General features: G+C 42.1%; 1 protein-coding gene across 1 annotated transcript in view; it reads right to left on the bottom strand.

Moving 5' to 3' along the window:
• The window catches only part of tshz2 (teashirt zinc finger homeobox 2), a 37,061-nt gene extending 18,197 nt beyond the window's left edge, over positions 1-18,864 (bottom strand). Inside the window, 1 exon segment of the mRNA XM_029436458.1 lies at positions 18,744-18,864. Within this exon segment, the coding sequence (XP_029292318.1) occupies positions 18,744-18,783 (40 nt within the window). The 5' untranslated portion in view covers positions 18,784-18,864.
• Positions 18,865-20,693: the final 1,829 nt, after the last annotated feature.

Genomic DNA, 20,693 nt, shown 5'->3' with positions numbered 1-20,693 from the left:
TAAATAGAATTCTTGCAAAAAAGCGTGACCATGGCGCTCGCATCACACCGAAACACTGAGCAGCGACTTAATGGATTCAGCAGGGCAAAATCCTCAATTACAAGCTAAATGCCATGTCCCTTCACAATTTATATAAAACTAGTAAATCTTATTTTTGAGACGTTTAATGATTGAGCCAGCCAGTGAAACACGGGAACAAAGTACCAGCGCAAGGAGTTACTCATATCCCTGTTGAAAAACTCCTCCGTTTAATGATTCACCACTAAGGAGAGTCCACACACTTCCAGAAGAATTCAAATCCCTTTTCCCACAGCCTCTTTCAGTCCGTATGATAAATGACACCCGTCATTCCGCCGTTGCCAAACAGCACAGAGGGGAATTGTACTGATATATGATTCACAAGAACAGGAAATAAACTCTGCCTTTCTCTGTAGCTCTCCCTCTTGCCAAGTAGGACGGACCTGGACAGTGTCAAGGCTCTCATGGTGGAGGCAGTGGGAAGGCTGACGGCGCTGAAACCCCAAAAAGGGAATAGACGGTGGGTTTTCCAAAATGAACTCTCCCCTCTCTCTCAAAAAAACGCTGGAGCTGCGGATGATTGATGAAAGACACGAGAGCCAATGCGTTAAAATAGCATCGGCATCTATGGGAGCGAGTTTAGGAGGAGGATCAAAAAAATTAAAAACAGAGGGCACGCTAAAGTCTGCAATTATCAAACAGGGGAGGAAAAAAGAAATATAGAATGAGCAACCTCCCTCTGCCCCCAATTACAATGCAGCAAGTGAGGCTAATTACTGCGCCTTGATTATTTCAGATTTCTGGGTGAGTGAGACAAAGACTTAGAGAGATCGGGTGCAAGTTCAGATAAGGCTAGTTCACACACATTTAACATATAGAAATGAACGTAGGAAAGAATATAGTTTGAATGAAAACATATTCCTCCCATTTAATACTTCCTGTTGTGTATTCTGGTAATAGCAGATGCACTGAGTCGGTGTTGTTGTGTCAGGGAGACAGAAGGAGAGGCACATCCTGCTGCTGTGCGGCTGCTCGCCTTCAGGCTAGTCCCTTCAGGCCAGCGCTCAGCGGTAGGCCTCTCACTTGGGCTCAGAGCGCAGGGATGTGCCCAGGGCCAGGACCAGCAGCACTCAATCACCCAGACAGCGACATCCTTTCGCCATCACCATCAGAGAGGCCCCTTTGGGGTGGTGTGAGGGAGGGGTCGGGAGCGGGGGGGGAGATATTTATGAGTAGAGCGTTCACACACACACGCCCAAGCGGCTGCGATTCCGCTGATATACTGTCGGCTGGACTGTGGGATGGAGCCATATAGTTCATCTCCTCCTCATTTTCAGCCCCTAAGCAGACCCCTGTAAGTGCTCCTCCGAGCTTTGCAGGTTAGGTCTGATGCAGGAAGCAGACAGCGAACACTGCACCGCATGTAAATCCACCGCTCCAAATGTGAGCGTGGAACTAGAGTTACAAAGTACTTATTGGATCACGTTATCAGGGAATGCTTTGTTTGGAAAATGTGAACTAAATGACCTAAATAAGTTGCATCGGGGGGGGGGGGAGATATGCACGAGCCGCTGTATTTGGGGACTTTTATTGTATAGATTTTTTTTACAAAAAGACACTTTGAGACAGGCCTTACGTGACGAGCAGCACGTGTTTACCTGAGGAGTGTTTTAATGCCTCTTTACCTCTGATTCAGGGCAGAATAATTACAAAGGAAGCCATGTAAAACCCCGTGGCAGATTAGGGAAGGGAGTTGGAAATGGGTTCAAATTGTTGCTCTGAAGTAAAAAAGAGGCTACTCTGCACCACGAGGGGTTTCTTTCCTCAGGCAGGCCAGGGGATTAAAAGAAGCCATAAAAGGTCTCTGTAATGGCATCAGTAATGTCTCGCTGCCATTAAAAACGGTGAGAAAAACATCTGCTTTGCATTTTTCACTCCCCTGCTACTCATTTGTCTTTCAAACTGTCTTAGTGAGTGCCTCGGTTTCAATGTGCTCGGCTTTGTTTTTTTCAGGATAAGGTTATTCTTTTACAGACTTCACCTCATGAACGTCAGCTTAAAAAAAATCAGGATCATATTTCCTAAACACTAAAACACGGGGACAGATAACTCGCGGTGGTCAAAAGATATTTTGCGAAACATTTCCGTTTGTGTACTTGTTTTTTGGACCGTTACCATCAAAACTGTAAATCTGCATCCAAAACCTGCAGCATTCTTCAGTAGTGCCGTGTATATTTACTCTTTCATGTTTGCAGAAAGGATTTTGAAGCTGTATGCACACGCAGGTCACATCATAGGTGCCAGCTTAGAGAGAAAACACCTTGATTGCTTTATGGCTAGCCTCTAACCATTAGAGGTCCACTGTATCCTCCTTCACTGGGCTTCTGGGAAGCTGAGGCCCCGCAGTAATCTTTTCTCTGCTAACCCCTTTAATAAACCATAGCCTGCTTCATTAGCTTCTCCTCACAGGGTGATTGATTGGTGCCAGTCAAGAGAAACCCCATCCTCGCTCAGCCTACCTCTCCCCAACCAACTAAATAAGCCAGCTACCACCCATCGCACTATTAAAGGAGAGTATTCAGCGTGAGCCAAAGAGGGAGTGGCATCAGCCGTGGATGGCAATGCAACAGTGTTCCTTTTGTTCAAAGGCTGGGTCAAAATCAATTTATAGGATGCACTATACTGGGCTCAGTATATTAGATTCTTGCGGGTTTAGGATTCTGTCTCAACACATGAATGGAAAAAGAGAAAAAGATTCAGTGAGATCTCGACAATGAGCCGTTCATATTACACCGACGGAGATACATTAAGAACGCAGGCTTGACGGAGAATAAGAAGGTGCAGTTTATAGACAGGATGACTCATTATTTTTGCCCATTGCTTAACAGGTCTCCCATTACTATGAAATTACATTCACTGTTATTATTTATTACTCATGAAGAAAAAAAAAATCTGGAAAAGTTCTGAGAAATTTCTTAAAATTACACATTTGACCAAATATTGTGTTATTTGAGAAGGAACACTATTAAGTAAGACATTTGCATTGCAACATAATAAACTCCCCATAATTACTAATTCAGAGAGATAATATACTGAACTTAATGCAAGACAACACGCAAGCTTACAATAAGAGTGGATAATACAGCATTACTGTAATAAAGACGTATCATTTCCCTGTCCTCCATTAGGAGCCGGACCCTTTTCTCTTTAGTAATACCTACAATGTGTGTGCTGTGTGATCCTTCACTGCTCTGCAGCGGAGGAATAGAGAGATACAGAGAGGAGAGGTGCTAGATGCTGCTCAGCTGCAGTGATAAAGTCAGTAATATCACTATCTCGCCCTCCTCTCCCAAGAATTGCTATAAACCTATTTCGAAAATTGCACCCATATATTCAGGGAAGACAGTTAGCTCATCCCGGTGACAGTGCAAACTTTTAGGCTGAATTATGCCGCTGTCATTCAGAGGGGTTTATCAAAAAGGGTCAATAACTCACAGACCCAAATCTGAAATAGGCCGGCCGAGCGCCTCTCCCTCTCCACTACAGGCAGCTGGTGTGCTGCCATGGAACAGCCTGCTGCTATTGCTCAGGACGCAAGATGGTGCCCAGTCACACTGCTACATGGACAACACTACTGGAAGCTGCACAAGTCCAGTTCAAGCGAACACAGGAGCACACTGGGAAATAATACTGGAGAAGTCAGCAAGCGAGGCCTCAGAAAACTGACTGACAGTCTGCTAATTATTTTCATTAATCTGCAGATTTAATCTTAATTGATCAAACTTTTTTTTTTTTTTTATCAATTAAATAAATGAATAAAATGGAATTTCCCAAGTTAACATGTTCAAATATATAGTTTTAATTGGACAACGACATTTAAGTTCATTTTTCTACACATTTCAGCCTGTAACGATTTATCGCTTATCAAAATAATTGCCAACTAATTTTCTGTCGACTAACACATTCACCGTCTCCGCTCTATACGACGCACATTATTCTTTGGTGTTAAGTTCGTAACATACTGAATTCACAAAGTAAACAAATCCAGCGTTTTTTGCCGTGCAGCTATTTTTTAAAACATTTTTTTTACACGAAATAAAGATGTCTGCCTTTCTTTACCGACCTTAACGGCCGCCATGATTCCCCTGACAAACATCTCTCAGTTTCTACCAGAGAAATGTTTCCTCGCACATTTACAAGACGAGCTACACTTTTATTACTACTGTGCTGTAACAAAAATACTTGACGCCATTTTGTACCATCTTAAGCTCAAAACCCATTTCACCCTGACACTTATCTGCAATTAGCCATGTTAGATGTTTTGTCATGTGCAAACACTTAGCACAATTTGACATTCATTTGATTCTAATGGGCTTTTCAGTGGGGGGGGGGGGGGTTTGCCTGTAGGACGTTGCAGAGCGAATGCATGACTGTTCACAAAAAAATAAAAAATACATTTGTCACTTGGGGGACAGAGTAAATTGGTATCATTTATTGTTAAAACAGACACTTTGTGTTTTCCTCAGTAGGTCAGACAAGATTCAAAGCTTGCCTTTGAATCCTGAGCTGTTCAGTGAGACTTTGTGCCGGCGCTGCTGCTCGTCTATAGTCTGAGGGGTGATATCACCTGCAGCTGTTTACAATTAGCTGAATTGTTTCCCGCAGCAGTGCTTAAGTTTTACTCACCCTCTTTAAAAATCTGTATTTTCCAGATGGCCTTACATTGAAGCGCCTTTATATATATATATATATATATATATATATATATATATATATATATATATATATATATATATATATATATATATGCCCAATGCAACCTGCTCAGCCCATAAGAATTTTATTAATTTTAAAACAGCAGGGTGGAAAAAGCTGCTGGGCTTGAAATGGACTATATGGTTTATCTAAAGGATTAGAAGCAGTTGCATGTGCTGCATTAATTTCCAGATTGTTGAGGACATTGCATTATATAAAATGCGCACAGGTGACAACGAGTGCACCGAAATGTCACCTCCCCTTCACGAGAGACACTCTGGCTGCTGTGCACAAACTACTTTGCTGCGCCGGTCAGCAGGAAAAGTGTGTTTTGGGTCAGAGTGATACATTGCCCACACACTCTCCGCGTAGACTTAAAGCTGCACTAAAAAAAAAAAGAAGAAGAAGGAGGTCTAGCAGACACCCACAGCCACAAGCTTCTTTCTTCTTTTGCATCTTGCAGGCCCTCAGATGACAGACAGTTGCACGAGTATCCGCACTCTTACAGTACAGAAGGATAACTCTGTATTGTTGAGCTCATAAACTGGGAACATATGAGAACAGACTACGTTCTGAGCTCTACAAATCCACTGGTGCAAGCTATCAAGTGCCATTTTTGAGAGAGAGCTGTCACGCCGACTACAATAGACAAAACAGTGAAGCAAGTGTCTGACGTGAAGTTGTCAGATTGTAATCTTGTCGCTTCCTAATAACTGTTCATGTGCTTTTTATTCCCAATACACACAAACAGTTACTTGATCAATGTGTTCTAGTTACCGTACTGGGAGTACAAACGTCCATGAATGGTGTGTCATGAATAATGATCAGTGTGGGATGCTTTGCAAACCACACACACACACACACACACACTGCTGTATACGCCTGTAGGGCAGGAGTGCATTCCAGCGAGTGGAGCGACGCCGCTCTTTATCCAGCCAGAGGTGGAGATGATCCTCTCTCACAGTGGGGCCTTCCCTTTGTGTACGCGTGTGTTTAGGGTTGTCTCGGCAACCGCAAGCCCGCTCCTTTTCGATTGGGCCGGGCCCTACCCCGCCCTGAGCGCCGTTGTGCATGGCGGAGGGCAGGATCCTAATAGTCTACCTGAGGTTTAGCTAAGTAGGCACATGTGTGTGTGTGTTGAGTATATATGGCATCATCAAAGCATGCAAATAATTACAGACTTGGGTTATTACTGCATGTGACTGTTATTTTCATTAGCATTCATTTCCCGTCTCTAGTAAGAGTAAATACCCACCCACCAGCTTAATCACAGGTTTATTTCCAACCGATGCAGTTATCTCCGGGATATGATCGAGCCCTCATCGCTTGATGGATGAGATATTTATTTTATGAGAAGCAGACCTTTATGTCGAGACGGAGGAAGTGTTCTGAAGGAGCAGACAATAGGTCGGAATTTAACAATGAGCCGGTTTTAGTTCTGAAAGATGAACGCGCCGCACTGTGCAATGATCCTACAGTGTTATTACAATAACAAAGTCGGGGCCTCTCGTTTTCTTTCTGACACGGCGTGATACTAATATCATGGAACTGGTCATGTCCAAATGGGAATGTGTTTGCAGGTCTTTGCAGATTTGCGTTGCATTGAAATGCAGGCAACCTTGGCAGGAAATAAGAGATGGGAGAAAAGCCAGCCTTTCATCATTTTCCCCCAAATCAGTGGAGGAAATGAATATGGATGCCCTCAGGCGTGAGGGGAAGGAAATTCAGGGGCTGATGAGGTCCCTAAAGGATGCGTCTGGACAGTACCGGAACCTTTCAGCTGGGTCGCTGCCAGGGTATGAGGGCTGCCATGGAGCATGTAGGAAGCACATGCAAACATAAAGGCATTCACACACACACACACACACACACAACTAACTATTACAAGGGCACATGAACACACGAACATGTGCACATAGACACTGATCTGCTAACAGGATTTTAACCACTCTCTTCTTTCATCATAACTTTACAGAAATGCCGTAAACAGGTGACACATGTCATAAATCGGTATCTTTAAGAAGACAAAAGCTAATTTAAAGTTGTTCCTGAACCAAGAGGACACATTGGGATTAAAAGAGGAATGTGTCCATGTGCCACCTGGCTTTAATCCTCAACAGGACAATCCAAAGCACCCTTATAAACCTCCGCAGACATACCAGTACAACAAACTCCTACTAAGCCACCCTCAGTCACAAGTCTCAGAGCGAAGGAATAAATTGTTATCACACTCTGCAAGTAGTCGTATGGCACCGACGGCTGCTGCTCGCTTCACCGTGGCATGTGAGGATTTGGCAGACGAAGTATAAGAAGAAGAGGAGCGGTCACTGAGGCCGGAGAGTCAGAGTGCCCCCCCTGGAAGTTGGGGGCGACGGATCCACCACGACAACTAATTCACTGAGGGGTTGAGGAATTCCTGGTTAGGGATTATAGCAAGCTTCAAAGGAAGCTATTCAAGGCTGCAAGGAGAGCGGTGGCTGTGAATGGAAAGAAAGCGGAAGTCCATATCATGACACGTGAAGTGCATTGTGACGACCGATGAATGCTTTACATTGTTACATTCATTGTTTGCGAGTTTAATGAGGTTTTGGCCTGCAAGGTCAGCTGCCCCATTATACTGCTGTGAGAGTGACAGTGAGATCAGAAATCATTTGGTGCAATGTCCAGGGTTTGAGCCCCAGTGACAATGAGCCATCATCTACAACCTGCACCCAACTGTCCCTCATTAAATCCAGTTGTTAGCAGGCAATATATATAATGAGTTAGCAAAACTACGAAATGAAGCTGTTGATCTAGTAAGCGTGCAGGAGAAGTTCATCTCCGATCAGATTTAAAAGCAGGTATGGCCTGAGATGTTTCTCAGGTTTGATTCGAACACTCTCATCCAAACAAAGTACAAACAGCAAGACTCTCTGTAATAGTGACGATGGAGCAAATTATACTTCTTGTTATTATGCTTAGTTATTTGCAGATCCAGCCGCCGCACAACTGTGCTGCGCGGGTCGCCGTGTGTTAAAGTCAGGGCCTTTGGGCGATGGCGATGATCTGTGTGTGACCTCTGTTACAGTTTAGGGATGAGTGGGCCCCGGGCGACAGTTACCAGGGATACAGTATACAGCACAGAGAGGACACGTCAGTCACTAACAGAGCGAGTGAGACAGACGGCACGAGGGGCAGGTAGATATTCAGATAGAATAAGAAGCTAAGTATAACAAGAACTCGCTTTGACAGAAGGACAAATGGCCACACAGAAAGAAGCAGCTATGCAAAGATTCAATAAAAAAAGGTTCCAACATGTCAATTTCATGGTCGGGTTTAGAGTCTGAGTCAGTCGACAGCTGAGTAGCCTCAGGTGTGTCAGGTCTGAATAAAAGTTTGGAGATCTGGAAATAATCTGACAAATATTTCAAGCTTTTGGAGACTTTCTACGAGCGCCGTGAGTACAATGAGACAGGCGAAGACAGACAGCGCCGGACAAAATGTCTTTAGGGTTCCCAATAGACTCGGTTTCACCAGACTGAAGAGCTTTGCTGACTGCCACAACACTGACCTCCTACTGACATGGAGAAAATGACCACTTTCTACAACTTTAAAATGGCCTGGAGGGGAGCACGAGATACCAGCACTGGAAATACAACAGACACTTGCTGACTCAAAGTTTGTCAGGATATGGGAAGGAGGAAAATGTGTCCTTGACAACTTAAACGGTTTTGGATTGAACACGACTTATTTTGACAGTTAGTTCTATATCAATGACTTTTTTTTTCGTTTGCAGACACACACACAGGCGCCACACACACACACACACACACACACACACACACACACACTTCTAAGACAAAAACACATTCTTCAAAAGAATACTTGACGTATCGAAAACAAGCTTTAAAAAAAATAAATAAAGTAAAAGGACGAGAGGAATAACACGGTGAGGATGACCAGGTCCAACCGGGTGTCCGGCGACGTGCACACATGTGTTATCATCATCCGCCGAATGACAAACAGAAGCAACACAACACGTTATGTTTCTACAATCCCCGAGGTGCAACGCAGGCCTTGTAAGATCCCACAGCTGATCCGTCTACACACATACTTGGCCTCACACACTAAAAGGCCGTAAAAAATATGACTGTAACATATTGTACTCTTATAGTTTGCTTTTAGAGGCCTCCTCGTCACTCAGTTAATCTGAAGAATGCTGTTCTGCTTTACAAGTAACAGCTGAAAACCAAAGCTGAGAAACACGGTCTCGTCTTGATAGGCGGGATGACTTATGGTCGGCCTGGCGAGCGAGCGAGCTCTTGAATGTCTGGGCTGAGATATATGATGAAAAAGGCAAAACGTGGGAGGATATGGAGTCCCTAAAATTCTTGTAAAAAAAAGGGGGGGGGGGGGGGGGGGGGGGGGGGGGCGGTGATGAATCTGCATCTGTTCTTAACAGTAAATGTGGACACACTGTAGTTATCATCAGTGAGGTCATGGGTATCATTATATGTTAGGTAGACATGCGTAACCTTGAAGACTACCCTGCGAATACACTTCCCTGTTGAGCTTCATTGAAGCCAAATCCAATATGTCCACAGTGTTTCTAGAAGGTTGTTGCCAGCTGGACGTACTGCACTGAACTTCTTCTGTTGCTCAATCAGTCGTGGGCTTAGCATCATGAAATCTGCGCGACGATGACATCACCCCGCACCCACGTCGACCACTTGTGTGACGTGTCGGTGCAGTTCCTGCTGGCAGCCTTTGGCATCATGTTTGCTCTCAGTCAGACACAGTTGGACCATAATTAGACATGCTGCTTCCTGTACAAAGACCTCCCTGTGTAATATTAATCATGTGAGGATAAAGTTGTAAATCCATCCTCATGTGGAAATTCCCCCCCTTCTTTCATGTATTCTTAAAATGGAGAAAGAAAAGGGGGGGGGGGGGCTCTTTAGCTCATGGCGACGAGCGTCAGTTTAATCAGATGTCAGCAAAGCGAGAAGATACACGGGCCTTGAGATGTGCATCTGATAAGGACTTTAATGTAGCGTTCTCTCTGAAGCCCCCCCTAAATCATTACGATAACTTGAGTATCTGCACATGCCCCGATGACCTAATCTCCCCTGTGTGGGACCCGGTTTCTGTGGCGTTGAAGAACAATATTGTGAGTAGATTTTGTCGGGGTATTTAGTGAAATTAGTTCATCTTCATGGAATATCATGGCATATAAAATGCTGCAGAATAATATTTTTGGTTTCCCCCGCATTCATTTTCTCCTCTAAATCATACCATTCGTCATGTCGTCGTTACAAAGACGCGTCAATTTTGAACCAATTCCAATTGCCTCTAATTTTCAACTGAAATAGTAGAAGATGCACATTTTTCATCTGCCTGACAGCCATCGACTTTATTATTGTGTGGAAATGCCCGACTGAGGCTGAATGAACACAAAGAAAAGTCAACATAATTCACATTTTTTTTTTTAGATGAAGTCTATTCTTAGCTCTCTTCAAGTTATCAAAATCAAATAAATTAAAGGCACTTAAAAAAATAAAAAAATAATTTTTCATTTAGTTTGAAAAGGTGTGAATCTGAGGCGCATTGCAACAGATTAACTCGTTTGACGGCTCGCAGGTAGCAAGACCAATAAGACCGATCATTTTAAGTGCGTACAGACCGAGCCATAGGCTACAACACCGACATGTTGTGTGCTTCTCCTTAATCAAGTTGTAAGTACAACAGAATTATTCTACATTCATCACGGACACCTAAGCTGTCACTGCTGTTTAATGAGTATCAATTAAGCTGTTTCAACAGACTAGCTCAGCACATACTGGAGAGACAAACAGGCAGGCGCAGCTCTGAGGAACAGGCTCTGAGCACAATGCGGTGCACAGACTCGGAGGTAGTTTAGGTAAAGGATTAGGGCTAAAACAAAGCCAATGGTGGACACTTTTTTCTTATTGAGAAGACAATCAAAGAGTCTTTTGGTTCATAGCACATACATTTGCTGCTCTTTTGTTTCTTTTAAACCTTTTTATCTAAGTGGATTTATGTATGCTTTTTGCATGTTTCGTTCTAGTAGTGGTTACATATATTAAAAACATGTATTATTTTTAATCATTTCAATTTCCTATGCGCACATGTGTTGCTACTGTAATTTCATAATATCTTTTTTTAAAATACATTATCGTCTTTTAATCAAAAGCAATTAAAACATTATGAGTAAATACATAAAGGTTAAACAGTAAACCATATTATCATTTTCATTTCCTGTCTATATTTTTGGCTTCAGTAGAAAACCCTTGAAGCGTCAGGGGCCGAATGTTAATGCGTCTAACAGGTTGCGTGAGCCCCTGGACCCCCCGCCATGAGGGGTAACAAAAACAAACTTTTCATTCCTGTCACTTTATATTCAGTTTGACATTAAAACTTGTTTGTTGCTGACAAAGGATTATCAAATGAGCCATTCAGTATTTGAAAGCTTCGCTAATTAGAAAGCTGGAGCTTCTATCCCCCAAATCAGTGTTTCTATTGAGAGAAGAGTTTGTTGGATAACAAGACTGAAAGCGTCAACAACACCCGGAACAATTAGCCCGCTAACTGTGCACGTTGGTCTCCAATGCAATTGTGCTAATTCAAATTGTTACTTAACTATTTTATCTCTTTCATTCGTACGTCGAGTTTTCTACGGCCGCTTCAAGCTATATATGGGATTACAATAAACATAAAACACGTTGTTAAATGTAGTTGTAAACCATCTGATGGACTAACTACCACATTTACAGTTAATAAAGATAAACTCCATCTACATTTTGGCTTTTTAAAAAGAATTAAACCCATGCATTGACGGCGGTTTTAATGCTTTAGTAAATCATCAAATTAAAAGAAATGTTATATATTTGATGTTAAATGTGACCCGCTCTCTATGGCCGTGCCGCTCGCGCACCGCGGTTTATATCAGAATTAAAAGGTGTTTAGATGGAGTTAATTACCCACAACGGTTTTATTTCTGCTCGTTTATTTCCAGGCACCGTATAACACGTTTTATAAATCCACACAAAAGATCAGAAACATGGAGAACCATTTTTGCGCTGCACTATGCATGAATGTAGGAATACATTATTTTACTTTGCCTGGCTGATTACCTGATTCATTTGGACTGATGGTTTGCCAAAGCCATTTAAAACAAACCGACAATAGCTCATTAGAAATCAGTACATCCTTGATTGGCTGTAATAACAGGCGCTTGTTCGAGATTTTTTTTTCTTCTTTCTCCACGAGTGTGACTGAATTGTACAAAGTGCGAAAGCCTCGGTTTGACCCGTGTAGAGAAGACGGAAGATCACAGGCCGGGAAGGTCACGAGAGCCGGTGAAACATTGACTTGATTCATCAAATTAGGTTCTATGTAATTGCGCTGCATGACGACTCATAAAACATGTCGGCTATAAAGCTGTCGGGAAGCCATCAGCCTCGTGCTAAATGAAGTTACAAAAGGTGCAAGGTTCACAACTTCATGCAGTGCTCGACTTAAGTGTCCAGGAGCACTTCCTCTGGTCGTGACCTCGCCGAGCGCCTGAGCCTGGCTGTACGTCTGCATTTTCAGGTTTGCTTATAAACGAATAAAGAAAAAAGGTTAGTTAATCGATTAAAATGACTCTTCCTGTACTGTCTTTCTTTGTTTAAGTAATATTTGCGCTTATATTAAATAAAAAAATGGGTTTAATAACTTCCCTTTCCCAGAAATGTTGGTTTTTACCAACCAATAATAGCAGAGAGATAACTGTTAGTGTATAAAGACTGCAGCTGCAAACCGTCGCAATGCTTATGAACACGTCCTATATCAGAGATACAATCAAAATTGCATCAGCTGTTGTCTAAAATGCACCTTGACAGACTCTTAATAAACAAATTTACAAATCTGCAGAACACCTGAATGCATATTTAGCAGACTGACCTCTCGGAGACTTGCAGAGCGTGCCGTGTGAAGGCGGTTTACCTTTGTAATTGTTACAGATCACACCATTAGCACAATATTGTCATAGCTCCTGCTCCTGCAGTCAGTAGCAGCTGAGGGTTAATTTGCATAATAAATCTTAATTGAAGCTCATTAAGGATTAGATAAGAAGCAAATCAGGTACACCGCGGATAATTTAAGATTAATGTTTTCTGATTTTTGACGCTCGCATTTCCCGAAGCGAGTGTCACATTGATTCACCACGAGGCGTGTTGCGTCGCCGCGTGGTTTACGAAGAGTTTTAAACTTGGATGAAGCCGCTCTTCACCTCTGGAATCAGATTACATTAAAACTGGACAAAACATATGATATGGAAACCTGATACAAAAGCACCTCAGGTTAGATCAACCTGATCCGGCTGTGATTGTTTTGAAAAGACCCCCCAGCCATATGGCCAACATGTTTGCCCTCTGACTGACTATACATGTAGGTCAACAACTACGAGATGGATGTCCTCACTTAAATCTTTTGGACTTCAAAAAGAGATGACGTGCTCTTGACAAAACTGCAGATGATATGAATTACAGAGACATAAACTTAAGGAAGGGGGAGGGGGGGGGGGGGGGTGTCTAGCATTACAATAATACAAAGCACATGAGGTTGCAGTGCATTTGACCATAAACCATATAAAAACACACCATACCTCCGTGTAATCAATACCAGGCCCACGGTGCTACTGTATTAACTGTAAGCTCGCTCTCGCATTCTTATCCTCTAAATCCACATAAATGAACAACCAAAAGCTATAAAGTCTCCTGTTTTTCCTCTGTAAATCATTACATCTGTGGGGAACTGGACAAAATACCATAACATCATTTCTTTTGTACTTGGGATGTCTTGCAGAAATAATGAGTTTTAGCCCGCTCGCAATAAACTCTCCCAATATTCTAGTTATTGTCAGACTTAATGAGTAAAAAAAAACAAAAAAATAAAATAATCATAACAAGAAATAGTCTCTTTTCTGCAGCGATGATCACATGGAAACATTATCCACATGAATCACCCCAACGGCATATCAAATTGTGTCATTTGCCTGGAAACTAGTGCAGGTCTCAGAGGGAAGGCAAGGTGAATGAGCAGTTGCTGTAGAGAGGTGCAACACTGCACAGGCACTTGCTTTGAGACCAATCATAACAGGCTGTTTTTTTTTCCACACACACACACACACACACACACACACACACACACACACACACACACACACACACACACACACACACACACACACACACACACACACACACACACACACACACACACACACACACACACACACACACACACACACACACACACACACACTCACACACTCACACACACACACACACACGGAGAGAGATCACTGTGCTGGAGGGCACAGGAGTCTTGGTTCTTATCACCTAGACAGTGCACCACCCTGTCTGCCTCTCACACAAACAAAAGCGCTCGCAAACTATTAGCTATCTACACCTGTCACCTGACTGGCATGCAGGAGGAAAATGCGATGACATCACACAGCCACCTGACCGTATATTGCTCCTTCCTTCTTACTGTAGTAAGAATATACGGCATGAAAACTAGCTGATGAGGAGAAAGTTATTAAAAGGTGTCTCTATGGGGAGCGCCTGCAAGTTAGAAAAAAATTGCAAGCATTGCAACAAAGTGCAAGTATGGTTTGGTGTGCTCATAAGTAAATGATATTTCAAGGCTGGATTTGATCAAGACTAAACATTTGCCTTATTGTCCAGAGCGATACAGTGCAGATTCAATGCCCTCTAATGATAATATCACTTTAAAATCGTGGCAGAGTTTTGCACTTAGGAAAGAAAAAAAAAGCTGACAAAGCGACTGAACGCTGCTACGAACTCCAGCATCTGATATTCTCTTCTCATAGTGGGGATTCAGATGTGTTGAATATGCACACACTCACATGCTAGCCTTGAAAAATGGCAGTGAAGAGCTTCACAGCAGCCCCATGTTCCTACAATATTACAATTCAAGTATCAAAATTAGAAAAGAAATGACACATTGAACCCATTCATGAAGCTACAATCACATGATTCTCAAGGCTAAGAAGGAGCTTTGCCTCCTTGTTTTTATAGAATTGTTATTTTGTTCTGGAGTTGAGATTTTCTTCACTCTCTCACAACTGCACATTTCAAAAACGCTGAAAAAAATGTATTCATGGGCCTAAAGACTTGAGTTTATTGTTATGCATCGTAAGTCTGAGCGGTGGTGGTGGTGGTATTTGGTACCCCAGCCTGGCGACCACTGGTTCCATTCATAATTCAAGAGTTAACTCGATTACTCAGATACTAAACCAGCAACGCCGCAGCCAATGGGAACTCTCGTTTCATGCAGGTAATCAAATCATGAAACACACGGGAGAAGCTTAGCATGGTAACAACATGAGCTGTCAAGCACATGATTACAAAACATGATATAAATAGTCATCATCATCTTTATAATGTAGTTATCAGAGATCAAATGTAGCCTTGAAAGTCAAAAACACTCACACACATAAAGAAAGAAAAGAAAAACCCTTTGAATTTAAGTCCAGTGAGAGGATCGTTCTCTTTTTGATCTCAATGTGTAACACTGGCTGAATAAATTTAAGCAAATCACAGAAAAAAAGAAAGAAATGTTGTTACATAGCTGCAGACAATAGAATCGTGTTGTGATACAAGAAAATCCAAGAAGGTGGTAATCTGGTATTACATTTTTTTTTTTTTTTTTTTTTAAAGACACCCTTGTATTTGCTTCCATTTTCCTCCCGTCTTTTGTCATTCAAAATGGACTTCCTTTTTCTACCTAAACTGGATAAACAACATCTGCCTTGATCGTAGGATGTTTTCTGAACAAACCACTTAGGAGGAATTTCTGCTAGCCAATTCCCACAAGCTGCTGTCAGTCACTAGCTGGCACTGCAACACTTAATGCCTTTGTCTGTTCTCCAATTTATCTTGTTAACAGCAAATTGGGCTAACGGTTTGAGGCACAGAGCTATTGTAAAAAAAAAAAAAAAAAAAAACAGTAAGAGGAATACTCCCACGGCCGCAAAATAACATATGGCTCCCTTCACTCAAAAATGCATCTCGTGCACTTATAGGGCTTTAGGTTTACACCATATATGAACCTGATACACACATTTCAACGTAGAATATGTAGCGAGATAGCCCTCTGTCTTAGTGATGCGCTCTCAGTGATAAAGCAAAAGGTTTAGTGCATCCTATCCTGGACTGGTGAGTAATTGGCATTTTAAAATTACCATACAAACCATGTATGCAAAGGAAGTAAATCAGATACAACCGGCCTTTACTAGTGTGTCTGTGGTCTCACGTTTACAAATATGCCTATTAATAATACAATTCCCAAAGGAGATTACAAGCACCCTGGATGCCGCATGTCCTCTGAATTAATGCTCGAGCTGGGAATGGTCTTTTTTTTTTACATCACCTTGCAAAATACTATTTCCACCGAGAAGGATACTGCATCTTTAAGAGCCCTACAAAAAAAAGAAAAAAGGAAACCTATTCCTTTGCATCTTCCATGCTCTTATTTCAATACTCCTCTCTCCTTGTTCCCCCTCCACACATCATTAAACATATTATTATAACATGACTGTCAGCCTGCGTCTCTCTTCGCTCCATTCTTGCTCTGCCAGGTAATCAATTTGTCGTCACTCTCTGTAACCCCAGTAAAGTCATCAAGTGAAATGAGTTACAGCTGCAAAGAGCCTTCAAGAATACAGGAGAGGAAGAAGAAAAAAAAAAATGAACGCGAGAAAAATGACAACACAGCCCAGGAATATTCCACCGCTTGATAGCACATCCCAGGTCTTGAAGATGAAATATTAATGCACAATTTGTTTATCTGCAGGCCCACATCTCTCCAGTGCCGAGCTGTTAATTTTCTATCGGCACAGACAACGGATCAGTCAGTCATGAACTCTTCACAGCCATTACCGGGAGACATTTTGATTAAGTATTCCTAATGTAGTGGATAGGAAAGAATGAAAACACTCTGCCTGCCAACTTTTGATTGACCATTAAGCCACTGATGAATGTGCCTGTCAAAGAGGAGACAATTACCTCAACAATGAAGAAACTCTTCTGGAAGGCTTATTTCTCTATAGGGCTGACACATTTACCAGAGTACAGGCGAGGCAGCTGAGAGCGTGTAAAGGGATCACTTAGGCATCTCCTCAAAAGTTCCCTGAATAAAAACTGGGCGCATTGTTTTTAAGAAAAGGGGGCTTTTGGAGGCTGAAATGTGGGAAAAATATTTAGCGTGTGACTGTATGGCAACGAGTGCCTTTGTGTGCGTGTGTGTGTGTGTGTGTGTGTGTAAACTGAGAGTGTGCCGGGCAGATAAGGGTCTCAGTATCTTAAGCGGGTATAAAGAGACGCTATTATTGGCAGAGAACAATCGCCATCTGGTTGCTACATCCGCAACCATAATAAAGACTGATAACTTCTCAACACACCACAACCAAGTAATTGCATCCTCGTACGCTGAAATACCGTTGATCAATCTAGTTTTAATCCACCAGCTCCATCATAATGAGGCAGTTTTTTTGGGGGGGGGAACATAATTCATATGAAGTAGGAAGCAAAGACAGGAAATGCAGGAAATAAGGTCAAGTTTAAAGTTAATTATGTGACCTTGTGGATGTGAATGTTTCTTAAGGAGACGTTGAGCATTTTGGGTGAAAAGAATTAAACAAATATATGCTTTTTTTTAAAGTTGTTTTGGTGTCTGAAGGAAGAGAGGAAACGCTGAGATTCAGTGTCCCAAAGGAGCAACAATCTTACAGGATTACATTATGAAAAGAAACCACAAACGCTCACTCACACTCACTCACTCACACACTCACACACACACACACACACACGCACACACACACACACACACAGCCAGTGTACAGCCAGTTGACACATTGACCTAAACTGAATGAGGGCCTCCTTGAAGATGAGATCATTAATTCAACAAACTGTTAGTTTGACGCACAAACACCAGAGTGCACACAAGCATATGGTCGATTTTCCCATATTATCCTGCTGACCAAAAAGTGAAATATGTGCGTTGTGGAGGTGTGTGTGTGTGTGTGTGTGTGTGTGTGTGTGTGTGTACTCCTCTCCCTGCCAGCAGCATGGATGGAGAGCATGTGTGTATGTGTGCGTGTGTGCGTGTGTGTGTGTAACCCCTTCTCCATTTGTCCATAAGATTATGAAGAGTTCACACAGAGTTCATCTGCTACGGATACAGCGGCTCCACATCTTTCAGTCCCTCTCTACACGTCAAGAGGGTCAAATAAAACACGGTGAGATGGGTTTTTTTTTTTTTTAAACTGTGAGTGAAAACTTAAACTTCCTGATCAATGAATGAATAAATGTCCTGTGACATGTTGTAGAATTATCGAGGAATAACTACATCTCCTTTTTGTCTTTTAATCCTCACGAGCTGTTTGTCTTTAGTGTTTGCGTTATTGGTCTTATTAATGTGTCTACAACTGCAGAAGCAGCTTGTGGTGCTGCAACCCCCCCTATTGTTTTAACGTTTGACTTTCTTACAGCAGTAGGGTGTCCAAACTGTGGCGCGAGGTCCCTGATGGAGCACTTGAGAGGGTCTCCGGTGACATGACAATTAGTTGAATTGCAGTATTATTAAATTGACTATAAGCGCAAAAAAAAAGGCAGCTGTGTCCTCGTGCTTCACCACAGCACACATTATACACAGTTATATAACTGTAGCCGACTAAATCCTAAACAACTACACAAACCTGCTCAGCTGGGGCTCCTCGGGACAATATCGCACTAAATAAAAAAGGGGTCTGATGCGTATCTATTCCGGGGTCCCACATGATAAAAGTTTGAGTGGGAAACCCTGTGCTATAGGCGAGCTGTACACAGAATCACAACAAAGATAATACACAGATATTACACTCCTATCAAAACGGTTCGTAGAAATAAAAGAAAATCGCTTACCCGCAGCCCGTTTGGGCGCCTGCTGTTTCCTCCGTGGCATTTTTTGGAGTCGCAGTTCACTACTGTGCCCAGGTGAAATCTGATTGCGGTCTACGATAGTCCATGCATAGAGAGAGAGAGAGAGAAAGAGAGAGGGAGAGAGAGAGCGAGAGAGAGAGAGAGAGAGAGGGAGCGCGAGTCTTTATTTTGGCTCTCGGAGTAGTTCAGTCTCTCTCACTATGAAAAAAAAAAATCCAGCTCGGAATGGTTTTCAGGGGGGGGGGGGGGGGGGAACAGATGTTCAGTCGGGCTTGTTCTTTCACCTTCTTCTTCTTCTTCTTCTTCTTCTTCCTCCTCCTCCTACGGGGGGCGAATCGTCTCCTTTCACCATCCGTTTTTGTCCATCAGTGCCACATATGTTGATCGACGTGTGTCAGTCAGTCCCGCGGGCAGTTTCGCTGGATAATATGTGCAGGGAATGCGCGTAAAAAGCGTTTGGTAATGGTACAGTATATTACGCACGGTGCAGGCGGAGAGGGGAGAGGCGATGCCAGCAGACATCGATCCATAGAACAAACTGAACATTAAAAACTCCTCCCTCCTCGCCTGGACTTGATGATGGCAGCGAGACATTTGTTACACTAGATAACCATGAGTTTATTAAAGGAACAGAGGCCAGGGAAAAAGAGGCAGGAGCACAGACTGTGTGCTGCTGCTGCTTTCTATCGCTCGGTGCCTTTTCGTGCAGCTGTTTTTGTTTTGTTTTTAAAAGATTCATTTTCCACAGCTTCCGCTTTGCTTGCTCGTTGAATGAAAGACAAAGTTTGTAAGATTTCTCCCTCCACACAAAGAACCGCTGCAGTCACGAACATCAGTCCCTGCTTTGGTGTGATAGAATAACACGCTTCTTGTTCGGAATAACGTGCTTCAATCTGCTGTTCCCGCAGTATCTCATTACAAGATGCACAACACAGGGCACATTGATCATTAATAACACTGAATGACACTTGGGACATTATGTTGAATAAAAGCTATTTTGGAAAATGCAATTTGTCACTTTTCTTTTACTTTAAACTGACCGGAAACATATCGTCAGTGGTGTAATCGGATTACATTTATGTAACTTTTCAATGATCTTTTATTCGAAATATACCAGTTTACTGCATTTAAACAGTGAGATTTGATGGTTTTAATACCTGGCGTTTCAGGATATTGTACATAGAGCATACTCACATTTATGTTTGTCATATCATCACATTCAGTGGTTTCACATGTTTCTCTAATCTGATCATTGATAAAAAAAAATCAATCAGTTCACCTAAAAGCATTATAAACTATACAATATGGGTTTGCAACTAACGTTTAGTTTTATTATAGAGGAATTAAATCTAGAAAATGTCATAAATAGTACAGTAAAAAGCACAACACGATGCCATCAAATTGAAACACCTACAAATATGTACTTTTAACTCTTGAACCAAACAAAAAAAAGCAGCAAATCGTTACAATATTGATGCTGAAACTAGGGAATATTTGGCTTTTCTGCTGAATGTTCTGCGAATCAAGTGTTTTACTGTACTACTGAGGTATTTCATCGATAAATACTTGTAACTTTACTACAGTTATGTGTGTGGAATGGGACTTTGCAAACCAGACACTGACAAACTTAAATTAGACGCTTCAATAAAGGATCGACATTTCAATAACTTTTAAGTATATTTTTCACACTTTTTACTTTTAAATTAATATCTTTTTTACAATACTACGAGTACTTCTTACTATACGCGCTCCTACTTTGCAATGCAAGCTCAATGAAGCCTCTCTTTCTCTTTAAAAGCTAGTCATGGCCTGATCACATATGAAGTTAAGGTGATGGATGACTTCATTTCAGAGAGACAACACCCCTTAGAGATCCAGGCTCGCCCCGCATTACAAATGGCTTCCTTATAATATTCCATCACCCTATTTTGT

This window comes from Cottoperca gobio, chromosome 7, assembly GCF_900634415.1.
Source record: "Cottoperca gobio chromosome 7, fCotGob3.1, whole genome shotgun sequence".
Lineage (NCBI taxonomy): Eukaryota > Metazoa > Chordata > Actinopteri > Perciformes > Bovichtidae > Cottoperca > Cottoperca gobio.
This window is presented reverse-complemented; position numbering and strand designations above follow the sequence as displayed.